Below are 21,701 nucleotides of genomic sequence, written 5' to 3'. Positions count from 1 at the left end.
AAATGCACCCCGTGTGTAGGACCAACCCGTGCCTGCAGTTTTTAAAGGCACATTTCTTTACAAACATGAAAAACACTTGTACACAGTGATCTTCCCATGTAAGCATTTTCTTTCTGCAGCAATTATAATCATTAGACTCATAAAGAGATGTTAATAAGAACAATAGACAACTATCAAGTCACTATAAAATCCATCTTGGCCAAGGTCAGTAGAAGAATTGATGCTTTCAAACTATAGTGCTGGGGAAGACTCTTGAGAGTCCCTTGGACAGCAAGGACATCAAATTAGTCAGTACTAAAGGAAATCAACCCTGAATATTCATTGGAAGGGCTGCTGCTGAAACGCCAATACTTTGGCCACCTGATGTGAAGAGCTGACTCACTGGGAAAGACCCTGATGCTGGGAAAGATTGAGGGCAGGAGGAGAAGGGGACGACAGAGGATGAGATGGACATGAGTTTGAGCAAGCTCAGGGAGATGGTGAAGGACAGGGAAGCAGGCCTGGTGGGCTGCAGTCCACGGGGTCGCAAAGACTGAGTGACTAAACAAGGTCAGTCAGATCTTCGGTCTGATTTTGAATCGGACAAAATCTTACACATGGAGTACACTTGAAATAAAAGTGTGTCCCTTTGACTGCACACCCGTGGGAGGTCCGTTTCTCTGCATTTAACTCATGCTTGCTTCCTTTGCCAACTGCATAGTGAAGAGTTTGCACCTGTTACTTTACTTGAATTGATTGAGCTCCATGAGCCCTGCTTCTTATTCCACTTTGTATTTAAAATATTCCAGCATAATAGATTCTCCTGCTTTACAGACAAAAAGACTTTCTGACAAGGCAGTATGATTAGTAAATGTTTTTTTTTTTTTTTCATGGCTGTTAATGTAACCTCAGTGCATGTAATACTAAGATGGGCCAGTCCCCAGTAGGGCTAAATTATTTACACTGGGCATATCTGTGGACATTCACAATGTACAGAACTAATACAGGTTTGCACGTTAATTCTTGAGAAATCCGCTGTCCCCCACATCCATTTCTACAGCCGTGATGTAGCGTCCGGCGCAGCAGGCACCTGCAGTGGTGGGGAGGGGGCTCCGAGCGGCCCAGGTGGAGTGAAGAGGCTGCACTCGCAGGAGCAGGGGGCACAGGAGCCCTGGCAGAGTGAAAAGGGTTTCCTCCGGGCAGGGCGCCCAGCCACAGTGCAGCAGACAAGCGGGGAGCAGGGGTGTCTGGTGAGGGGAGGGGGCGGAGGGGCAGGGGGGCGTCAGGAGGCTGGGTCCAGGTGTGGCCTTTCCAGGTTCCTCCACTGTGGACTCATCCTCTCCTCCAAGACTGTGAGTCCCTCATTTCTCATCACACTGTCACCCACAAACTCAGCACCAACGGATGAGTCTTGCTGTGATTTTGCCAAAGAGTGAAGCTGGAAACTGTTTTGAAAACTGAAATTGATAACCCTAGAGACTTGTGTGCAGGCTTGCAGTCTGCAGCCTGGAGATGATTCAGCCTGCACCTGCTCAGGTGAATCAAGGCTCCACAGAACACGGGCCCCTCCCCTGCAGGCGGCCCGGAGCTGACTTCACGCTTGGTCGCACAGCTGAGTCAATGCAGCCGACACCATATGCTCCACAAATGCTGAAGCCACCCGTGGGCCTTTCACAGAGAGTCTGCCAGCCCGTCTTAGAGAAAGACTGCACTTGCAAAGCAGCTACAGAATGTCTTCTATGGAGCTAGAAGAGGAATCTGTATACAGTATAAACCTGGTCATCACAATCAAAAAAGATTAAATAGAAGGGTTGAAAAAGAAAACTGAGACACTGTTACAGAAAGTAGAACAAAGGACTGAGAGACAGGTGGAAAAGATAAGAAACTTCAGAGGATCCACCCAGAAAGGATGACAGTAGATTAACAAAAGGAACGGAAAAATAGGATAGAGAAAATGACTGACATTTTTAACACACAGCTGAAGTGCACAAATTCTTAGATTAAAATGACCCATAATGAAGGATAAAGACCTACTTCAAAACACATTATCTTGAGATTTCAAAACACCAAGCATGAATTCCAAGAGTTTCCAGAGAGAAGAGAAAAACTACAGACCATGCACAAAGCAAGATCCACCCAAACGGCATTAGCTACTCACAGACAACCACAGGATAAATGCTCAAGAAAAGATGTCTTCAAAGCTCCAAGCGAAAATATTCTACCTCCTACAATGTGTCCCCAGTTCAACTATCAGATGGTTTTCAGAACTTCATGGACCTCAAATGCCTCTCCCGTGGCACTTCCTTCGAGACCTACAGGAAAGGCTGTGCCACTGAACAGATGTGCAGCTGACCCCAGAACGTGGGTCTGAACTGTGTGGGTCCCCTGACACTTGGGCTTTTTCCAAGTTACTACTACTGCACAGCTCGATCTGAGGTTGGGTGAATCAGCAGATTCTGAGGAAGCCAGGACAGGGAGGGCCACCTTCACACTCTACTCCAATTTTCAACTACACAGAGGGTCCACACAGGCACTGTTCAAGGGTCAACTTTAAATCGAGAATGAAGACAAGACTCCATGGACAGGATGCACACGGGAGACTTCTCAGGGTGAGGGCTGTCCAAGAGGGCTGGACAGAGAAGTTTCCAAAGCTGAACATTATCTCAGACCCATGAAAGGGCAAGCGGGAGCAAGGGTGAGTCTTCCAGCCTCGCTTGGTGGTGAGCACAGGGCTCTGATGAGACGCCACGACTGTCAATGCCTCACCGGCCCCTCCCTCTAACCTTTCCTTCCATCGTTAGCTCAGATGGGAGGGACTCGCTCATCCACCAATCCCTGCCTCCAGCAAGCTGCCCCCGCTGCTGGTATGCCCCTTAGAGTAGTTTCCACAGATGTGCAAACAGCTGAGAACGCATGGAGCCTGGCGTGCACTCGCTGACCAGCCGGCTGTGATGCAGACAAGCGCTGTAACTGTGAGCCCCCACGTTGCTGCCAGCATCAACCCCCCCGGGCTCCCTGTTCCATCCTGGTGCTGTCCAGCTGCAGAAAGGAGAGTGGCCCTCTTTCTCCAGCTCGACCTACTTCCAACGCCACAGACGGAGAGCTGCCGTCTGAAGAGCATGTGCGCCACACTTCTCTCTTCTAAGGAATGACACTTTCTTTGGATGATTACACACGCATCTTTCCCTCTGAAGCAGGTCATTTGTCTATTTTACTTTCCTTTATTGAATACTAATGTGGCTGCTAAATGCCATGAATACAGCACTTTCTAATCCTAATGAATACCATGAAGTTCAGGTTTAAATGTGTTTCCTTATTTGGGGTTCTAACCTATAAAGAAAAAAATCCTATGTATCCAATACACACACACAGTGATCACATGATCTTTATCCAACATACAGACACACACACACACACACATACAGTGGTCACATGGTCTTTACCCAACACACACCCACCCACACACAGTGCCTTTATAAAGGTCAGGTCGCATGATCTTTATTCTACACAGACACACCCTCCCAAGAGAAAACTTACCAGTTTCCAGTCTCATCCATTTTCTAGTATTTTAAACTGCAAGGGCAGGAGAAGACTAAATATTTTCCTTTTTTATTTTATGTGAATTTCCACTGCGATGTCCTACTTTCATGTTTTTAAAATTTAACTTAATCTTCTATACATTAACTTTAAAATGACCCAGGAATCATAACTTATAATGTGAAATAAGAAGATACTGAACAGACCAGTGCTTTATTTTAACTCACAACAAACACCAGGAACAAAACCAGTTAGTCCAACAAAAACAAACAGCAATAATAATTCGCCACCGATTGCTACTGCTTAGTATTCTGTCCCAAACCAATGGTTCACTTTTGCCAAGCGCAGGTAGAGAGCCAGGCTGACGATAAAGTACTCCTCCGTCTCCTTGATCCACGCCAGCTCCATGTGCAGCCTTCCTTCCGAGTCCGAGTAGTCCACGTAGTATGCCTCCCCCAAGAAATCAGGGCCGTCGGCGGGCCCGGGGCAGCACCGCACGCACACCGGGGAGCTGAAACACCAGAAGGGCTGCCCGTACTCCTCCAAAAGAGTTAAGTCCATTATGGAGCAACTCTACAAGATAAACACAAACGGTCACAAGTGGCAAGGATAGAAGTCCCAGTTAGACCTGACGGAGATATGGAGCCTCGTCAGGAAGGACTAAGTGAAAGAGGAGGGAGAAGAAGAAAGAGAACAGAATTACAGGAGGCGGGAGCAGCACGGGCAGTGTGGACTTCCTGAGCCCTTAAGTCTGCCAGGTCGATATTCTGTCTTTCCCGGTCCTCAAGATCTGCCGTGATTTCAACGTTCGCATACACGTTTCTGTAAGACTCATCTGAACCCATTTTAAAAAGCCAGGCCTGTGCTCCTGAAGAAATGGAACAAAATTCTTTTGTGTACGACAGATCTTTCCCGAAGCTTAAATACCTATTTACACGTACAATTAAAAACATCTCATCACAGCAAAGAGCAAGTGGACCAAGAGAGATAGTGATAATGAGGTGGTCTTCATGCTCGGTGACAACGCGGCTCTTGGCCTCGGTGATCACCCCTCCCCCCTGTGAGGAGGCCTCCATGCTCCTAGGCAGGATAAAGCCTAGCTCACTGGGGGCCTCTGCATCCCCAGCAGAACCATCCCGTGGAACTCCAGTTCATCCCACAACATACAGAAGGAGAGGAGTGAGAACCAGGGCGCCCACAGGCACCGGGGGCACTGGAGGAGCCAGGCTGTGCGAGAACCACCCTCCTCCACCGCCCCAGCCAGCCCCAGCCCCCACAGCAAGCCTCCCCGCCAGGCGGCTGGCTTGTGACAGAGGCAAACTCCGATTTAACTGTTCAAGGAAATATCTGTATGCGGAACAGAACTGCAATATACTTTAGATGGGTGTAGGAGGAAGACGTTTTTGAGTAAATGCGACTTGCCTGGTGCAACCTACGGCTCCACTCTTTGTCCATAAAACAAACAGCCAAAAGGGCTTCGAGGGAACGCGGGGGTGCAGTCAACACCGCTCAGAAACGGTGCTGAGTGCCACCCACCCACCTCGCTCAGTGGAAAAGAAAACGCACGCAGAGCTGGATAAGTCAGTCAACTGACGGTCAGCGCTAAGAAGACGTGCACAGCTCTTCTGACTCCAGAACAATCAGTCAAGGACTTTCAAAGCAGCATCACACATACATGTCACCAGACACGTTAATTATACAGAGACCGTGTACTTTAAGGAAAAAAATTACCTTTATACAGCCATCAAAACTATTAGTTTTCCAAGAAAGGCCAACTTTTCCAATAAGAGGTAGGTGTTCTGTGTTGTTTTTAAAACTTATCACACTGAGCTTCATGTATTCATTTTCAAGGTATCCTGAAAAGATTGAAGATATTTTAAATTACTATAGAGCAACCAATGCAGGACCACAGATCAAGATTCCTTGGGTCAGCCACTACAGGAAGCCTCGTGGATCCAAGAGCTGGGCTTGGGGATGGAAGGAGAGACCGACCCCGGCGTCTGGACGAGGCCAGGGCACCACCACCTGCACCTGCATTCCCGAGACAGAGAAACGAGAGTGCCTCACTGGGGAGACGGGTAGACAGAGAAATGAGCATGTCTCCCTGGGAAGACGGGTAGACAGAGAAACGAGCATGTCTCCCTGGGGAGACAGGGAGACCCCGGGGTGAGCCCAGATAGCACCCTGTCATCATGGGGAGGCCACTGAGAGGCAGGGGCTCCACTGATCTGATAAAACAGAACAGCAAGGAAAGTGAGGAAACAGAGCGTGAAGCTTAGGAAAACAGGGGCCAGAAAGTGCACAGCAAGAGCATTAAGTGTGAGAGAGGAGAGAGACATCCAGAGAAAGGAGCGGGGAGGGCAGGTGACTGTGGACGCGGTCAGGAAAGGAGCCCCCGCAGGGCGTCTCCTCACAAGCGCATAAATGAGCAGAAACCCCAGCCCACGTGGACCGAGGGCTGAGATGAGCCCGGGCCACCCGGACCAGCGCTAAGCGGCCTGCGAGCCGCCTGACCGCCGGGGCCGCCACGGTGGGGCTGCACGCGCGCCTGGGGGCCTGCAGGGCCGCTGAGCCTCTTGCACCCACTGTAACGCGTCCTGCTAAGGCTGCATCAGCCATGACAGGGCCACGGGCCCTCACTCACACGTGAGCTTCCTTCAGGGGCCACAGCTGCCCGAGCGTGCCACGCGAGTCGTGGGCCAGCAGGGGGAGGAGAGCCAGGAAGAGCGCAAGCTCTCTGACCCCATGCCGTTCCATCCCCAGGACAAGAGAAAGCCAAAGCTGGGCTGCCGTGGGAGCCAGAGTCCCGCTCTGGGGACTCGGCACAGTGTCCTCACAGAGGCACAGCAGAAAGATCAGCAGCAGGACAAGGGCTCCGAGCGGAGTCCCATCGGGCGGTGCGGCTCCAGCTCCGCGGGGCAGCCCAGGTCCCTCCTCACCAGCTTCTCCAGCGAGGCCTAGGGGGAGCCGAGGCAACACCATCCTGCCCAGCAGATGTGGCCCTGATCAGACCCGTGTCACCGCACAGCCACGCGGGGGACTGCCGGCCGGTCCGCAGGCCATGGCAGAAAGCGGACTCCAAGGTACCACAGCCAGCGACAGCTCAGTGGCATCCGTACGAGTTGGTGAACATGAAATCTCTCCAGGAAGCGAGGACCGCTGCCATCACCAGACATCCTCGGTGTAGACCAGTAACGACACTGTGGCGTCTTCACGGTCAGCGCTCTCCCCACCGACCCTGGCAACTGCTTCCATCTCTGAGACGGAACAAGGGGAAGCTCTCTCTCCACATAAGCAATCTGCACACAGGACGCAGGTGTGAAGGTGAGTGTACATAAAACGGGTCATGCTTCTGAGTATGTCCTGTACACCAAGCATAAGTTAAGCACTTTGTGCACAGCAGCTTAAAAGAACAGCCTAGAACAGGACTACTAATTAGACACCGTGCTTCTCTGAGCTCAGAGCTGAGAAAGCAGAGAGGCAAACAGCGCCCTCTCTGAGGCCACACAGCAGGGAAGCGGCACAAATGTGACCCAGACCGTGTTCTGTGTCTACGACGTTACAACAGAGTAAAATGGATGCAAAATCAGGGAAACAGGATCACCCACTGGTTTAAATACTAGCTGAGAATGTATAATGTGGGTTTAGATTCTCAGGAGGCTTTGTTTTCATTTTACTACCAGCAGAGTAGAAAGTATGACTGCACAGACCAGACGTGCTGGGGAACCAGCTGCAGCCCCCAACCACGGCTGATCCCTGGGCTCCCTGCCTGCCGCCCCAGCCCTCCTGTGACCGGGGGTGAGTGGCCTGGCTCCTGGCTGGGGCGCGTCCCTGCTCGCCTGGGTCAGTGTGAGCAGCGGGCGGGGGCAGAGAAGGGAAAGCTGCCTTGACGGATGGGGCCAGGGGAACAGGCAGCACTCTGGGGTCAGCTCCTGGGGTGACAGGGTGATGCTCTCACGGGAGAAGCCACAGTCTCCAGGGAGACTGAGCCAACACATCCTCATTAAACTCCTGTGATGCTTAAGCCATTCGGAGTAAACTCTGTTGTTGGATCCCGTCTGACCTTAACCTGCCAACATATACAGGCCACCCCCAAAACGCAGAGAAATACAACACAAGGCTCACTACCCTTGGCTTCCGGGACATGCGCTTACAAGCACGAAATCTGAGAGTCGTAAGGACTTCATTTCAAACCCTGCCCGGGCATTTCCTAGCAGCGTGACCATGGTCAAGCTCCAAGCCAATCACAATGAGAGAGGAACAGAAAGTGCTTTATAAAGCTGTGTGATTAATGGAACTAACAGTAAATAGTAACATTAGGTCATCATAAATCCCACGCTAAACACTTTTATGTATTATCTCAACAATAATAATCCATCTAAAGAGTTAAGTCTACCGCCAGCCAGAAAGATGCACCATGCTCATGGACGGCAAGACTTGAGACGGTTAGGATGTCCATTTACCCAAATTCGACATACAGGCTTAATAATCTCAGTCATAACCCCAGCAGGTATTTTCCTAAACTTTCTATTTTATACTGGGGCACAACTGATTAACAAACACTGTTCTGACAGTCTCGGGTTAACAGCAAAGGAATCCAACCACACATACACCATCCAGCAGGTATTTAATAACTAATTTATCAACAAAGAGTAACATTTGACAAGCTGATTCTAAAATTCACATGGCAATGCTAAGGGCCTAAAATAGCCACGCAATCTTGAAAAAAAGAAAAATAATTGACGTCAAGAATTACTAAAGAGCTAAAGCAATCAAGACAGCGTGGTATTACTATAAAGATCAATAGATGAACAATGTAGAACAGATGGGTCCAGAAATAGACCAATACTTTTACAAGCAACTGATTTTTTTACAAAAACATCAAAATAATTCAATGAGAAAAGAAAGCCTTTTCTCAAATGGTGTAGGAACAACTTTCTATTCATTTGGGAAAATGAAATGAACCTCAACCCTTGCCTCATACTTCATACAAAAATTAATTAAGGATGTTTCACAGACTTAAACCATAATCCAGCTGGAAGAAAGAATATCTCCATAATTTGGTGCAGAAGATTTTTTTTTTTAACAGAAAACAGAAAACAATACCATAAAACAAAAAAATAATAAATGAGATTTCATCAAAGTGAGAAACTTCTGATCACTAAAATGGTATAACCATCAAGAAAATGGGGAGCTTCCCTGGAAGCTTAGTCAGTAAAGAATTCACCTGTGATGCAGGAGACCCGGGTTCGATCCCTGGGTCAGGAAGATCCCCTGGAGAAGGGAATGGCAATCCACTCCAGTATTCTTGCCTGAAGAACCCCATGGACAGAGGAGCCTGGAGGGCTACAGTCCATAGCGTTATAAAGAGTCAGACACGACTGAGCGGCTACACCACCCCCACTGAGAAAATGAATAAGCAAGCCACAGACTGGGAAAAAGACATCTGCAAAACATGTATCTGGTAAAGGACTATTACCCAGAATATATAAAATGCTCTTACAACTGAGGAATAAAGAGACAAACTACACAGACACAAGGTCACTCCAAAACAAGACATACAAACGGATACGAGCACATGAAAAAGTGCTCCCCACTGGCGGCCACTAGGGAGAAACCACCACTGCCACACACCGGACCGGCTAGAATTTAAAAGACAATAACTTCAGTGGTTGCCCAGGATATGGAGCAACCACAACACTCAGACACAGATGATGAGAGTGTAAAATGGCACATAAAAACTGAAGTCTGGTAACTTCTAACACATAAAAATCTCTTATACATAAAATAAAAAAGATTGTCAACTTTCAATCCATAAACCTGCCCTAAGCTTCAACTTTTCAGCCCTAGGTATTTAGCCAAGAGAAAGAAAAATGTATGCCCACAAAAAAGACTTTCATAAAAATTCTATGGTAGCTTTATTCCTAACAGTTCAAACCAGAAAACAACCCAAATTCCTTCTCTAGCAACAGGAAAACAGGTGAGCAAATTCTGGTGTATTTTTTCAATGGAATACAATTCATCAATGAATAGGAATGACGATCACCCCCGCATCTCAAAGACACCATGCTGAAAGAGTCTGAACGCACGCGGACATACCGTATGAGCCCTACTGTATGACGTCCTAGAACAAGCAAGACCCACCTATCGTTAAAGAAGGAAACATGTATATGGGAGCTCTTGAACTAGTCCTGTAATTTCTTCTAAGTTGGAAAGCAGAGGGGAAAGTTACAGAAAATGAAGCACTCAAGGGTTAGCTGTTATCTTGACCAGTGTTCCTCCAGAGGCCCCTCTGCGTGCGCACCAGCCCCACTTTTCCCATCCAACCATAACTCCGGGCAGGGCCCACTTGAGTCCGCAGAGCTTCCTCGTCCCCCAGCGCCTTAGGGAGCTTACCCGTCACCCCTGCGGCTGACAGCACCCTTCTAACTGCGTTCATCTCTTCCTTTTCCTAAACCCCTGGGTGTTAGCCACTCAGTTGTGTCCAGCTCTTTGGACTGGGTTGCCGTCTCCTTTTCCAGGGGATCTTCCCAACCAAGGGACTGAACCCGGGTCTCCAGCATTGAACCTGGCTCTCCAGCACCGCAGGCAGATTCTTTACTGCCTGAGCCTCCAAGAGAGCCCTATACTCTTGAACATTTAAAGATACTGGACCTCTGATCTCTTTCCTGAAATAACCTGGTCTCTGAGGATAAAGGTCATGTCTTCTGTGGCATATTAATGACACTACTGTTAACAGTTCTCATTTCTCAGCTATGATTAGAGTTCATTTTTTGCATCACAAATAGGACATAGAAAAAGTGGGAAGTAAAGACAGTGGGGAGGAGAGACCAGTGATTTTTTTCCTAAAGCAAAGAACACAGGAGGGGGCCAGGGGGTTCAGTTAGATTAGAACTGCCTGAGGCAAGGACAGCAGAGCACAAGTTAACTAAACAGATAAACTGAACAAGACAGAACCCTCGATTACCATCTGGAGACCAGCTCAGGAGCACAAATAAATGGAACAGAAGCAACTCTCAGATGTCTGCGCAAGTTTTGGATAAAGACAGAGGGAGACCCTATAAACCTAGAAATACATGCCACAGAGTATTAAGAATTTACAGCTGCAGAGACCTGATGCTGCAAAGTAGTGATCAGGAACAAGACTCTAACGATCAAACAGAAACGGCACACATTCTTAAGGTGAGAAAATCTCCTGTCGGCTGTCTAAAGTAAATCTCCCCTGGAATACACATGGCTTTGCTATTTTTCTCAGATAATTATCTTGAGATAATCTTCAGACACATCTGTTATTCCAAACCCCTGATATACATAAACTGTAAATAGTTAAATGCAGTTACAGACCAGGTCCCTGAACACGAAGAAAAAAGTCTGACAGACCCAGTGGACATGTATCAGTGATTTTCTCTACGGAACTTCTGGGCATTCACGAAGTCAGAATCTCAAACAGAAGTAAAGAGGCCAGAAATGCAAAAGAGGAGGAAAAGAGCTCCTGTGAAGGCTTCCCAGGTGGCTCAGTGGTAAAGAATCCACTTGCCAGTGCAGGAGAGGTGGGTTCTGTCCCTGGGGTCAGAAAGATCCCCTGGAGGAGGAAATGGCAACCCACTCCAGTATTCTTGCCTGGGAAATTCCACGGACAGAGGAGCCTGGCGGGCTACAGTCCATGGGGTTGCAAAGAGTAGGACACGACTGAGCAACGACACAATAATGAACAGTTTCAGAACCTCAAGGCTCCTCCCCACAGGTCCTGGGTCCCCAGGCTGGGGCAGGTGGGGGGCAGGGGGGCCAGCTTCAGGGGCCACAACCTGTGCGTCTGCAGAGGACCCTCCTGGTTTAATGTCACCACTCTGAACTGAATAATTTTCTCACAAGCAGCCTCGAAGTTCCATTTTATGCTGGGCCCCACAAACCACATCGCCTGTCCCGCTTCAGGGAAAAGACCACTGGCTCCCAAGGAGCCATGATGTGAAATGCATGGAGGTCTGTGTTCTCCTGCTGTGTGGACAGCATTCTATAGTGCCAATTTGTTCATAACGGGCCACCGAATGTGCAAACCAGGGAAAAGGTAAGCACCACCACTGACGAAGATGCTATACAAATTATCTGCTCTAATTTTCAAGATAATCACCACCTAGAAATGACCAAACAATTTCTAATGCCTTCCTGTTACCATAAATGTTGAGAGAGGATAATTTGACCTAGAAACACAGAAAGTAATCAGTATCAAGGAACAGAGGAAACAAAAATCTATCTATTTTTGGAATCACAACCAATAAAAATGGGGTAACATACTATATAAGAAACATATCTCAAACCAACCATAAAAAATTTAATGTAGAATTTCTTAAAAAGAGGTTATCTGGGCTAAACAGTTTCTGCTCCTCAAGAGATGAACAACCCTACTTTTTTGTAGAGTGAAAAGTTTCTCAGGCCCATAACGTCCTTCAGATCGCTCAGTGTTTTCTATTGCACCTTACAGAGTATGGTACTATTTATTATTTAATCAGCATTTTAATGAAAAGCACATCACAAAATCTCCAAAGGATATAAAACAAATCTAGTAATGGAAACATAACCTCGGCATATTCACTCACAATGACACAAAAATGAGTGGAGCAAGGAAAAAGACCTACGTGACCAACATTGCTCCTAAGGACAGGGAAGAAAACTTAAACAGAAGGTCCGGAGCCCTGAATGACACCGCATCAATCCCTTCCAAATTAATGTACACATTCGATACAAATCTGACCAAAATCCAATTAAGACACTTAAAATCTGGCCAAGCGATTATTTTAAATATATCTGAAAGCATAAATGGATGGAAATAACTGACATTTTCAATTAAAGTTTATTGGTAAGAAACGTTACCCTGGGAGAAGGACACATTTTTGTAACAAAATCCACAAGTAAAGCCTGGAGGAACTTCCTGCCTGGTAGAGTCACAGGGAGAGGGGCCCGACCCATAGCAGAGAAGGAGCCCTTGTGGGAAGGCAGGGAACTGCAGGCTGCCTGTGGCCGTGTTCCCAGCCCGGGGATGAGCCCAGGTCTCCCGCATTGCGGGCGGATCCTTTACCAGCTGAGCCACGAGGGAAGCCTGGGTTTACAAAAGGCAGGGAGATCATCAAAAGGGGACAGAGGCGAATGTCCGCCTGGCCTTGCCAAGTGGGTACTCTTTATGTGTGAAAATCTTGGAGGAAACAACAAGAAAAAAAGGACTGATTATATACAATGAACAGTTTTTTAGTGGGACCTTCTCTGGTGGTCCAGTGGCTAAGACTCCACATTCCCAAAGCAGGGAGCCAGGATTTGATCCCTGGTGAGGGATCTAGACCCTACATGCTGCAACTCAAGATTCCTCATGCCGCATTTAAGACCTGCCAAAATAAATAAATATTTAAAAACAACAACACCACCACCACCACTTGGGGCTGGGGGGGAGGGGGGGGTGGGAATCCAAAACAACATGTACAAAATTCAGAAGTCAAAAGAAGACAAAATGTCGAAAATATTTGCAACCAATATAACTCATGTAGGTCTAGCAAACATTTAAAACAGTGGAACCCATCAAACACAAACTGGAAATTCAGTTAGGAAAGAAATATGAAAACCAGCTAGCACTGGCATAGCCCCGTCTCCTGGACACGCCTCACTTCCTTTCTCACCTGACCACTGCAGCTCGAGCGGCTTAGGTGCCCTAAGCAGCCCACCGACAGCTGCTCCAGTAACCGCCAACTCAGCTACAGTCCACAGGCCTTTTAAAACAGTCAATACACATGGCTTTGCTAATTTTCTCAGATAATTATCTTCAGATAATCTTCAGACATGTCTGTTATTCCAAACCCTTGATATACATTCAACGTTCGCAAATTTAAAACAATCAGATGTCATTTTCACCTCTCAAATTACCAAACATTTTTCAAAATAATGCTCGTGATAATAGTGGTATAATCATGGAAAAGGAGACCTAAATGCCCAACAGAAGGAGAAGAGGTCAATAAAGCATGATAAAACCAAACACAGGTTGTCATACAACTTCCCAAAGTCTAATTTTTCAAAGGCTATTTAGTGACAGGGGGAAAAGGCAGGCGCTGCTCCCACAGTGTGGTCTGCAAATATAAACACAGCTCTAGATTTCAAAATGAACCAAAAGAGAACCAAGAGTTGTCCTTGGGTGATTTTTGTTTTTTACAAATGTCGACATATTCAGAATCCTCAAATCCCATAAAAGGAAAAAGCCATTCATTTTTAAATGCATTTCGTAACCACTCAAATAAATGGCACTAGCAGCATACTCTGTTATTTAAGAACTCTTTTCCTCTGCCTCTTCACCATCACTCTCCCTCTCAACACCGATAAAAAGTCTCAACATGCTGTACTGTGCAAAATCTTTTTCCTCCAGCTTCTGAAAATTGATAATAATTAGCTTGATACTAAGATCAAAAAATACACATTCTTTCATACTTTGCACTGCTGAACATGCTCTTTTTCAGGCTCCATTTACACTTCAAAGACACAACTGGACCTCTTCCTGTCTGCTCTTCCACTGGGTGAACTGCACTCGCATCCTGAGACAGCCTACCCTTAGAAAGCTGAAGTCTGGAGACAGGTTTCAGGAGGATTCCTACCTCACCATTCCTCTCTGACTGAACAGTCTGTACCGACAACATGATCCATGCTGAATACTTTTCCTCCTGGGAGTCTGGAATGTGGGTGAGGCTGGCAGAGGGTGCCACGTGGCCAGCCCTAGTAACAGCCCTAGGTGCTGAGGGTCCAACATGCTTCTCAGGCAGACAGCACTCGGCAGGTGGAGTCACGATTCGTGTGTAACTGCACGGCCCTGGGAGGGGTTCCTGGGTTTCCCTGGGCACGTTATGACTTCTGTACTTTTGCAGATGTGGGTAGATGGTTGGCACTGGGTCCCCAAGACCCAGAGGATCTACTGGGAAGACTCATAGGACTCAGGGCATAGCTGTCTTAATGGCTAAGATTTATTACTGCGAGAGGATACAGAGCAAAGTCAGAGAAAAAGAAAAACCGCAAGGGTCTGGAGGAAGGAGGTGTGAGCTGCCAAGGTCTTGCCACTGCCTTCTGCAGACTGCCTCTGCAGCCAGGCCGGGCTGCTCAGCGCCCTGCAATTCTAGGGCCATGAGGATAAAACATTTATCCTTGATGGGGGCACTGTGCTGTCATCCCCTCCCGCAATGACAGAGCTGGAATTGACTAAATATACCACCTGGAACCACAAGTGCATTTCTCAAAAACCTAGAGGACGTCTGGGTTTGTACTCTGGCAGAGGGATGACTCTGATGGCAACGGCGCCCTCTGCTGGTCCGCATCGCGGAACGACAGGCAGAGGAAACATCCAAGAGTGTCGTGTGAAGCCTTATGGGGAAAATGTCCCTTACGGGGAAAACAACAGATGAAAGGCGAATTGAATTGCTCCCATCACAGGCTCCCATTCTCTTTTACTCAGCCTCCTTCGTGTCCTAACAATCATCTCACCTTCTCAGGGTATGCCAGCGTTCTGGCAGAGAAGGGCCCCCACCTGACACCCTTGCGAGCCCACCGCCTTGAAAAGACAGAGTCACACAGGAGAAAGCACACCCTAGAAGCACAACGCTGCAGAGTACAGCATACAGGAGACAGCAGCCAAGTGCTTGAGACCCTGGGCTCCGCAGTCAGCCCGGGGCGCAGCCGGAGGGAGCCCTCCCAGCACAAGCTTCAGCCGCCCCAGCAGTAACCCGGGAGGGGCCACAGTGCCCAGCCCACAGGCTTGCCATGAAGACTAACACAGGCACGAAGCGTGCGGCAGGCACCTGTGACGAGGGCCCGCCCGGGTTCTCTGCCACCCTTGTCCTGTCCTCATCACAATCGAGGGCACAGCTCGGGCATGAGGGACGCACACAGAGCGCAGTCAACAGGACGTGGTGTTCCCTGACAAGGAGGCGCGGGCAGTCCTCTCCTCTGAAGTCCCAGCAGCACCCCCGACACGGACCTCGGCCCAGCCCCTGGAGGAGAGAGACCGTGTCAGGCCGGGAAGGCGGGCCGGGAAGGCGGGACGCGAAGGGCACCCGAGGACCCGGGGCTGGAGCCCTGCAGCACGAGACCAAGCGCTCTGCCAGCCGCCGCCCCGGGCATGCACATGGCGCCCTGGGAACAGGTGCGCACGTTAGCAGCCCCTCCACGGTGCGTATCAAGAAAAGGGATGAGATTTCATTCTCTCTTTTAAATTACAGAATCAAGGCAAGTGGGTGGACGGACAGAGAAACTACTCTGGGCTCAAGGAAAAGCAGACAAAAAGGCAGGTGGGCTGTTTCCGGGCAGAGCAAATTCAAGCCCAGAATAGGTCATTCTTTAGATCACCTTTCAATTCCTTCCAACCTCGAGAGCCCAAGATTCTGGGCATAAAGGGAGCCGGGGGGAAAAAATAAAGGAAAGAAAACCTGAAAGTTGAACAATCTAAGCAGTCAACTCAAAAAGCTAGGAAAAGATCAAAATAAAGCCCCAAATAGATGATTTCTAGGAAATTATGTAAATCTTAAACTGATTCAGTTAAAAGTAGAAAACTTTCTTATGACTGAAAATGAAACAAATTTAAAACATAAAAAACTGAAAACTATAGTTTGAGTTTAAATGGAAAATACTAAAAACCAAATAACTGAAACTAGTATTTTTAAAATAAGCACATATATGAGAAGAGGAGCTTGTCTTAGGGACTCTAGGATGTTAACCTTCCCACAGAAGATGTATTAATGAAATTTACTATGTTAATAGTGTAAAGGAGAAGAAATCATACCATCAATAGTTGCCCAAATGTATTTCATAACATTTAATAATTATTCCTGATTTTTGTAAAAAATCCAACAAATCCAGGAATAGAAAGACACTCAACTTAAGAACTGTACTTAGTGACAACATATTTTATTAACTTAATTCCCCATTAAGTTGGAAACACTCTCACAAAGGGGAATTTGCCAGTATCTTTCAATATTATATTTGCAATTCTATTTCTAAGAAAGTCTCCCAAAGACAAGCTGACAAGACATGATATGTGAACAAGGCTATTCACTTTACATTCACTAAACCACTAACAGCAAAGGCTGGAAACCACAAGAAAAGACATTAACAAGTCAAAGTCGCTCAGTCATGTCCGATTCTTTGCATGGGCTTATACAGTCCATGGGATTCTCCAGGCCAGAATCTGGAGTGGGTAGCCCTTCCCTTCTCCAGGGGATCTTTCCAACCCAGGGATAGGACCCAGGTCTCCCGCATTGCAGGCAGATTCTTTACCCACTGAGCTACAAGGGAAGCCCAAGAATACTGGAGTGGGTAGCCTAACCCTTTTCCAGCGGATCTTCCTGACCCAGGAATTGAACCAGGTCTCCTGCATTGCAGGCGGATTCTTTACCAACTGAGCTATTGGGGAAGGAGGAAAAGAGAAAGACCTGTATCTTATTTTAAAAACTAATCTTCAGAATAAATTATTAATTGGAAAAAATGAAGGAACTTCAAAGGGAGTCTAGTATGTCATATTTTAAAAATTGGGAGAAATATGAATATATTAATATATATCATTATGTATTCAAAATGAAACATTGAAAGAACAAACTTCGGACTAATATGAAGGATTACCTTTGGAGGGAGGGAAAGAACAGAAGTGAAGAGACAGGGCAGAAGTAAACGTCTCTGAGCTACATTGCTTTACAACTTCAACTTTGGACCATATAAATGTGGTATGTAATTTCTTAATGTAAAAACAGAAGCAAAGCAATCCTGAAAAATAAAAAGTCAACTGAAACAAATCACCCTAATCATTTATCAAGGTGATAGCAAACCACACAGAGCAGAATTATTTTAGGTGACTTAACTTTTTCTAAGGTGATATACATATCTTAAGCACATAAAAAGCCACAAGGAAAATCTTAAAGTAACATGTGATGTGTGCTTAGTCACTCAGTCATGTCCAACTCTTGCGACGTCATAGACTGTAACCTGCCAGGCTCCTCTTGTCTGTGGAATTACTCCAGGCAAGAACACTGGAGTGGGCACCATTTCCTTCCCCAGGAATCAAACCCCCACCCAGGAATCAAACCCAGGTCTCTGGCATTGCAGGCAGATTCTTTACTGGCTGAGCTAAAAGGAAAGCCCTAACATGCAATAGGTTATTACTAATATCAGTATTCAGGGGGGGTTGAAATTTTATATATTTTGATGTTGTTTGGAACAGAGACTTTCAGCATAGGAAAAGAAATATAAGTATATAAAAATGATAGGTGAATTAAAAACCCCAAGATCTTTGATTTAAATGAATGCATAATTTATTTCTACATATTATAAAGTCAACAAACCTCATAGCTCTGCCCAGTGAAAACCATAGAAGAGATGAAAACCCAAGAGCAACAGGCGTCCTTAGGATATAGATTATGATCTCTAAATGCCACAGTCTATAGTGAGAAATAAAAGGAAACAGAGGTCCTGGGGAAATGGCCAAGTCCAGGTCTGGGTGGGAAACAGACAACATGAGCTTGGAGCATCTCATCCTGTTGGAACACAAGCAAGTTACCAAAGGGGAAGAATCGTGTCAGATGAACAGAAGCAGACGCCCCATGACAGGACAGTCTGAACATCACAGTAATAATAAAAAGAATGGCTTCCAATGGACTAAAATAACCTCTGTTTTTTCAATCCATGAATTAACAATAATACCTCACTTGAGAAGGAAATGGCAACCCACTCCAGTATTCTTACCTGGAACATTCCATGGACAGAGGAGCATGGTGGGCTCCAGTCCATGGGGTCACAAAGAGTCAGACAGGACTGAGCAACTGAGCGCAGAAAACTTATAAGTCATCTTCAAAGACTATTACAGCATAAATTAATACGCTGTATGTAAATCAAGAAAGAATCAAGCATGTATCATGCCTTTCCTGTATTATTTATATTTCATGGTAACTTAATAATTGACAAAAAAAAAACCCATTCTTTATCAAATGCTAATAATAGATGAAGAAGGAATGATATAATTAAGGAATCACCGTTTTATAATCTCTAATAAAACGATGGACCAGGCTTCCCTGGTGGCTTGGTCAGTAAAGAATCTGCCTGCAATGCAGGAGACTTACATGCAGGGCAGAAGACCAGGTTCAGTCCCTGGGTGGGGAAGATCCCCTGGAAAAGGAAATGGCAACCCACTCCAGTATTCTTGCCTGGAAAATCCCATGGACAAAGGAGCCTGGTGGGCTACAGTCCACAGGGTCGCAAGAATGGGACATGACTTAGTGACTAAACCACCAGTAAAACAATGGATTTAAGTACTCATCATCTGGTAAACATTCATGGAGAAATTTACAACGGAAGAAGCGGGCTTGGTCTTCTGTTGATGAACCCACCCACCAATGAACCCACTCATCAATCTTTATATTTACACAGATAACTTGAAAGACACAAAATACCAAAGCTCACACAAGAAGAAAACAGATAACCTAAACAAGCCCTACAGCTATAAAGGAAACTGACAATGTAGCTAAAAACCTTCCCACAAAGCAAGCTCCAGGCCTTGATGACTTCAAAGGTGAATTCCACCAACCACTTAAGAAAAAACTACTGCCAATTCTATCCAAAACCCTCCAAAAAATTCAAGAGTTGGGAATATTTCCCAACTCATTCTATGAGATCAGCAGTGACCTGAGACCAAAACCACACAAAGATATTTAAAAAAGAGTTGGAAGATACAGCAAAAGTAACAGAGGAGACGGTTACTAACAATCTTAAGAAATGTGCAAAATTTGTATGAAGAAAATTCTGATACATTCCAAAAAGACAGAAAAGTATGTTTGAACAAACTGAAAGACATTCCATACTTGGGGGAGAGGGGACAAATAAACAACAAAGATGTCAACTCACCCTAGGTTAACATATACATTCTTCATAATTGTAATAAAAGTGCCAACACGCAGAGAAAAACCTAGAAATCGTCTTAGGACAAATGCAAAGATGACTCAGAGAAGAAGGAAGGTGTATGAACAGGCAGAGAAGCCGACCTGAAGTCAATCCCACTGACCAAACTGGGGACAATTTTAGCTTTACAAAGAATAACGTCTGTAACTGATTATAAATTATTGAGTACTTAATAACCCAAGAGTCCAAAGTGACACTAAACAAGAAAGACAGGAGTGCCCTCAAAGCTGTTTCTACCATGGCCGGTGATAAATATATCAATTTCGTAATCTGCAAATTGGTGGTTAAAAGAGAAAGGATTAAAGCATTTACCCTGCCATTACAGGAAGTCACCCAGCTGATGAGGGAAAACGTTCTCTACAAGAGCTCAGCTAATAACTGCAGACAGAATGACGCAATTTTAAAATCACTGTTTTCTAAACTCCAAAAAGATGATGTAGGCAGGGAGTATTGCTAACATGCTGCTAAGTTGCTTCAGTCGCGTCCAACTCTTGGTGACCCCATGGACTGCAGTCCACCAGGCTTCTCTGTCCATGGGATTTTCCAGCCAAGAATCCTGGGAGGGGTTGCCGTTCCCTCCTTCAGGGGATCTTCCTGACTCAGGGATCAAACCCAAGCCTCTCATCTCCTGCACTGGGGGGTGGATTCTTAGCCACTAGCGCCACCTGGGACGCTAGTGGGACTCCAGGCAGGGAGTATTAATGGATGTCAAATCCATCAGGTGGAAGAATCTGGGGGAACAGGACATTCAGAAATGAAATATATAATTTTCCCCTATAAAATATTCTTACAACCAGTGTGAAACTTGAGTCTATGCAAGTCTGTACACCGAAGTTCAAGTTTACAGCATACAAGGACCGACACCAGGTGGGAACAGTCAGAACCAGGGCAGGCGCCTGCATCACCCCCACCCCCGGGTGGCGGCCTCTGCCTCCCGCTCACCGCTGTCTGGGCTCCTCTGCCTTCACCCTGGGCACACCCCACACTGGGCCTGTGGGGGCAACCGCCACATTCACCATACTCCTTTGAGAAGGAAGAAGTCGGGGTGAGAGAAGGGGCACGTGGTGGGGCAAAGCACCAGGTACCAGTGGAAAGGGTAAGCGGAGAATATTCCAGAAGGTAGAGAAGGGGGATGTGATAATGGAGCCAGAGCCAGCAACTGCGAGCGGGGCTGGCCCAGAAGCCCCACAGCCTGTGATAAGGGGTCTGCGGGGGGAGAGGGCACGCAGGGCCAGGACAGACACGGGTACTGGTCACTCGGCAGGCCTTCCTTAACTCGGGTATAAGAAGCGGTCCCCGTGCCTCTCCAGACTTTGAATTTCACACTGAAACAAACACTCAAACTCAGGGAGCTTCACCTTTGCTGGCGGAGAGATTGAGAAAGGAGCCGCAGAGGCAGGACACGCCCCCACTGTGCATGTCCACGTGGAGCCTGTAGCCGTGCAGTCCACGCTCGGGGCTGTCATCCGAGACGGGTGTGTGCGGAGGCAGCTCGTAGGGGCTGAGGAGCAAAACACACACACGTGCGAATCTGTTAGCCTCAGAGGCAAGACGCTCTGACGGGACTCCCCAGAAAATGAACACCCCTTCAAGACAGCAGCTGCCCCCAGCCCTCTGTGGATTCCTGATAGGGTTCAATACCACTGGCTCAGAAGAAGGGCATGTTCCTTTTCCCTACTTCTATACAAACAGGCAAAAACATGTGTTCCCTGGGCACCCCCGGACCACCACGACAGAACATGGCTGGGACCCGCCCTGGACAGCAGCTCTGCTTCAGGTGGTCTCAGCATTCAGAGGGTGAATGCGCGGCAGGAAGACGCACCGGACAACAGACCAGCAGCTCAGGGACCGCCAGGAGGAGACCCAGAGCTACGATGAAGGAGGCTTCATCCAGGAAGAAACACGTCAGCAGCTAACGCACCCAACGGAGAAGCACGCAGGAGCTTTCCAGGTCGGTATGTGGGTGCCTTGGCCCCGGGGGGTGAGAGAAGTGGAGAAATGGAAAGCACCTGAGGTCCATTAACAGGCGTGCTGTCCCAACCAAGCACAGCACACGCCTGGAGCTCAGACCCCAGGGGCCACGTCGGCCTGCTGTCACGATACGAGCAAGCAGAGCAGCGCCAAGAGCGTGCAGCGTCTCAGTGTGCTCGAACCTCGTCACTGCGAGGCACTGCCCTGATCTACAGGCTGCGTCCCGCAAGGCGCGCCAGCCTGAGCCCTAACGAGCG

At 47.2% G+C, this 21,701-nt stretch overlaps 1 protein-coding gene across 1 annotated transcript in view; it reads right to left on the bottom strand.

Moving 5' to 3' along the window:
• Positions 1–3,819: 3,819 nt before the first annotated feature.
• FBXO15 (F-box protein 15) overlaps positions 3,820–21,701 on the bottom strand; it is a 29,353-nt gene continuing 11,471 nt past the window's right edge. The window contains exons 7-9 of the mRNA XM_068993970.1: positions 20,832–20,974; positions 5,248–5,372; positions 3,820–4,089 (exon numbers count right to left, since the gene is read on the bottom strand). Coding sequence (XP_068850071.1) covers positions 3,820–4,089; positions 5,248–5,372; positions 20,832–20,974 — 538 coding nt within the window. The remainder of the gene's footprint in view (positions 4,090–5,247; positions 5,373–20,831; positions 20,975–21,701) is intronic.

This window comes from Capricornis sumatraensis, chromosome 21 (genome assembly GCF_032405125.1).
Source record: "Capricornis sumatraensis isolate serow.1 chromosome 21, serow.2, whole genome shotgun sequence".
NCBI classification, from domain to species: domain Eukaryota; kingdom Metazoa; phylum Chordata; class Mammalia; order Artiodactyla; family Bovidae; genus Capricornis; species Capricornis sumatraensis.
Note: the sequence above shows the minus strand (reverse complement) of the source record. Positions and strands in the feature narration are given on the sequence as shown.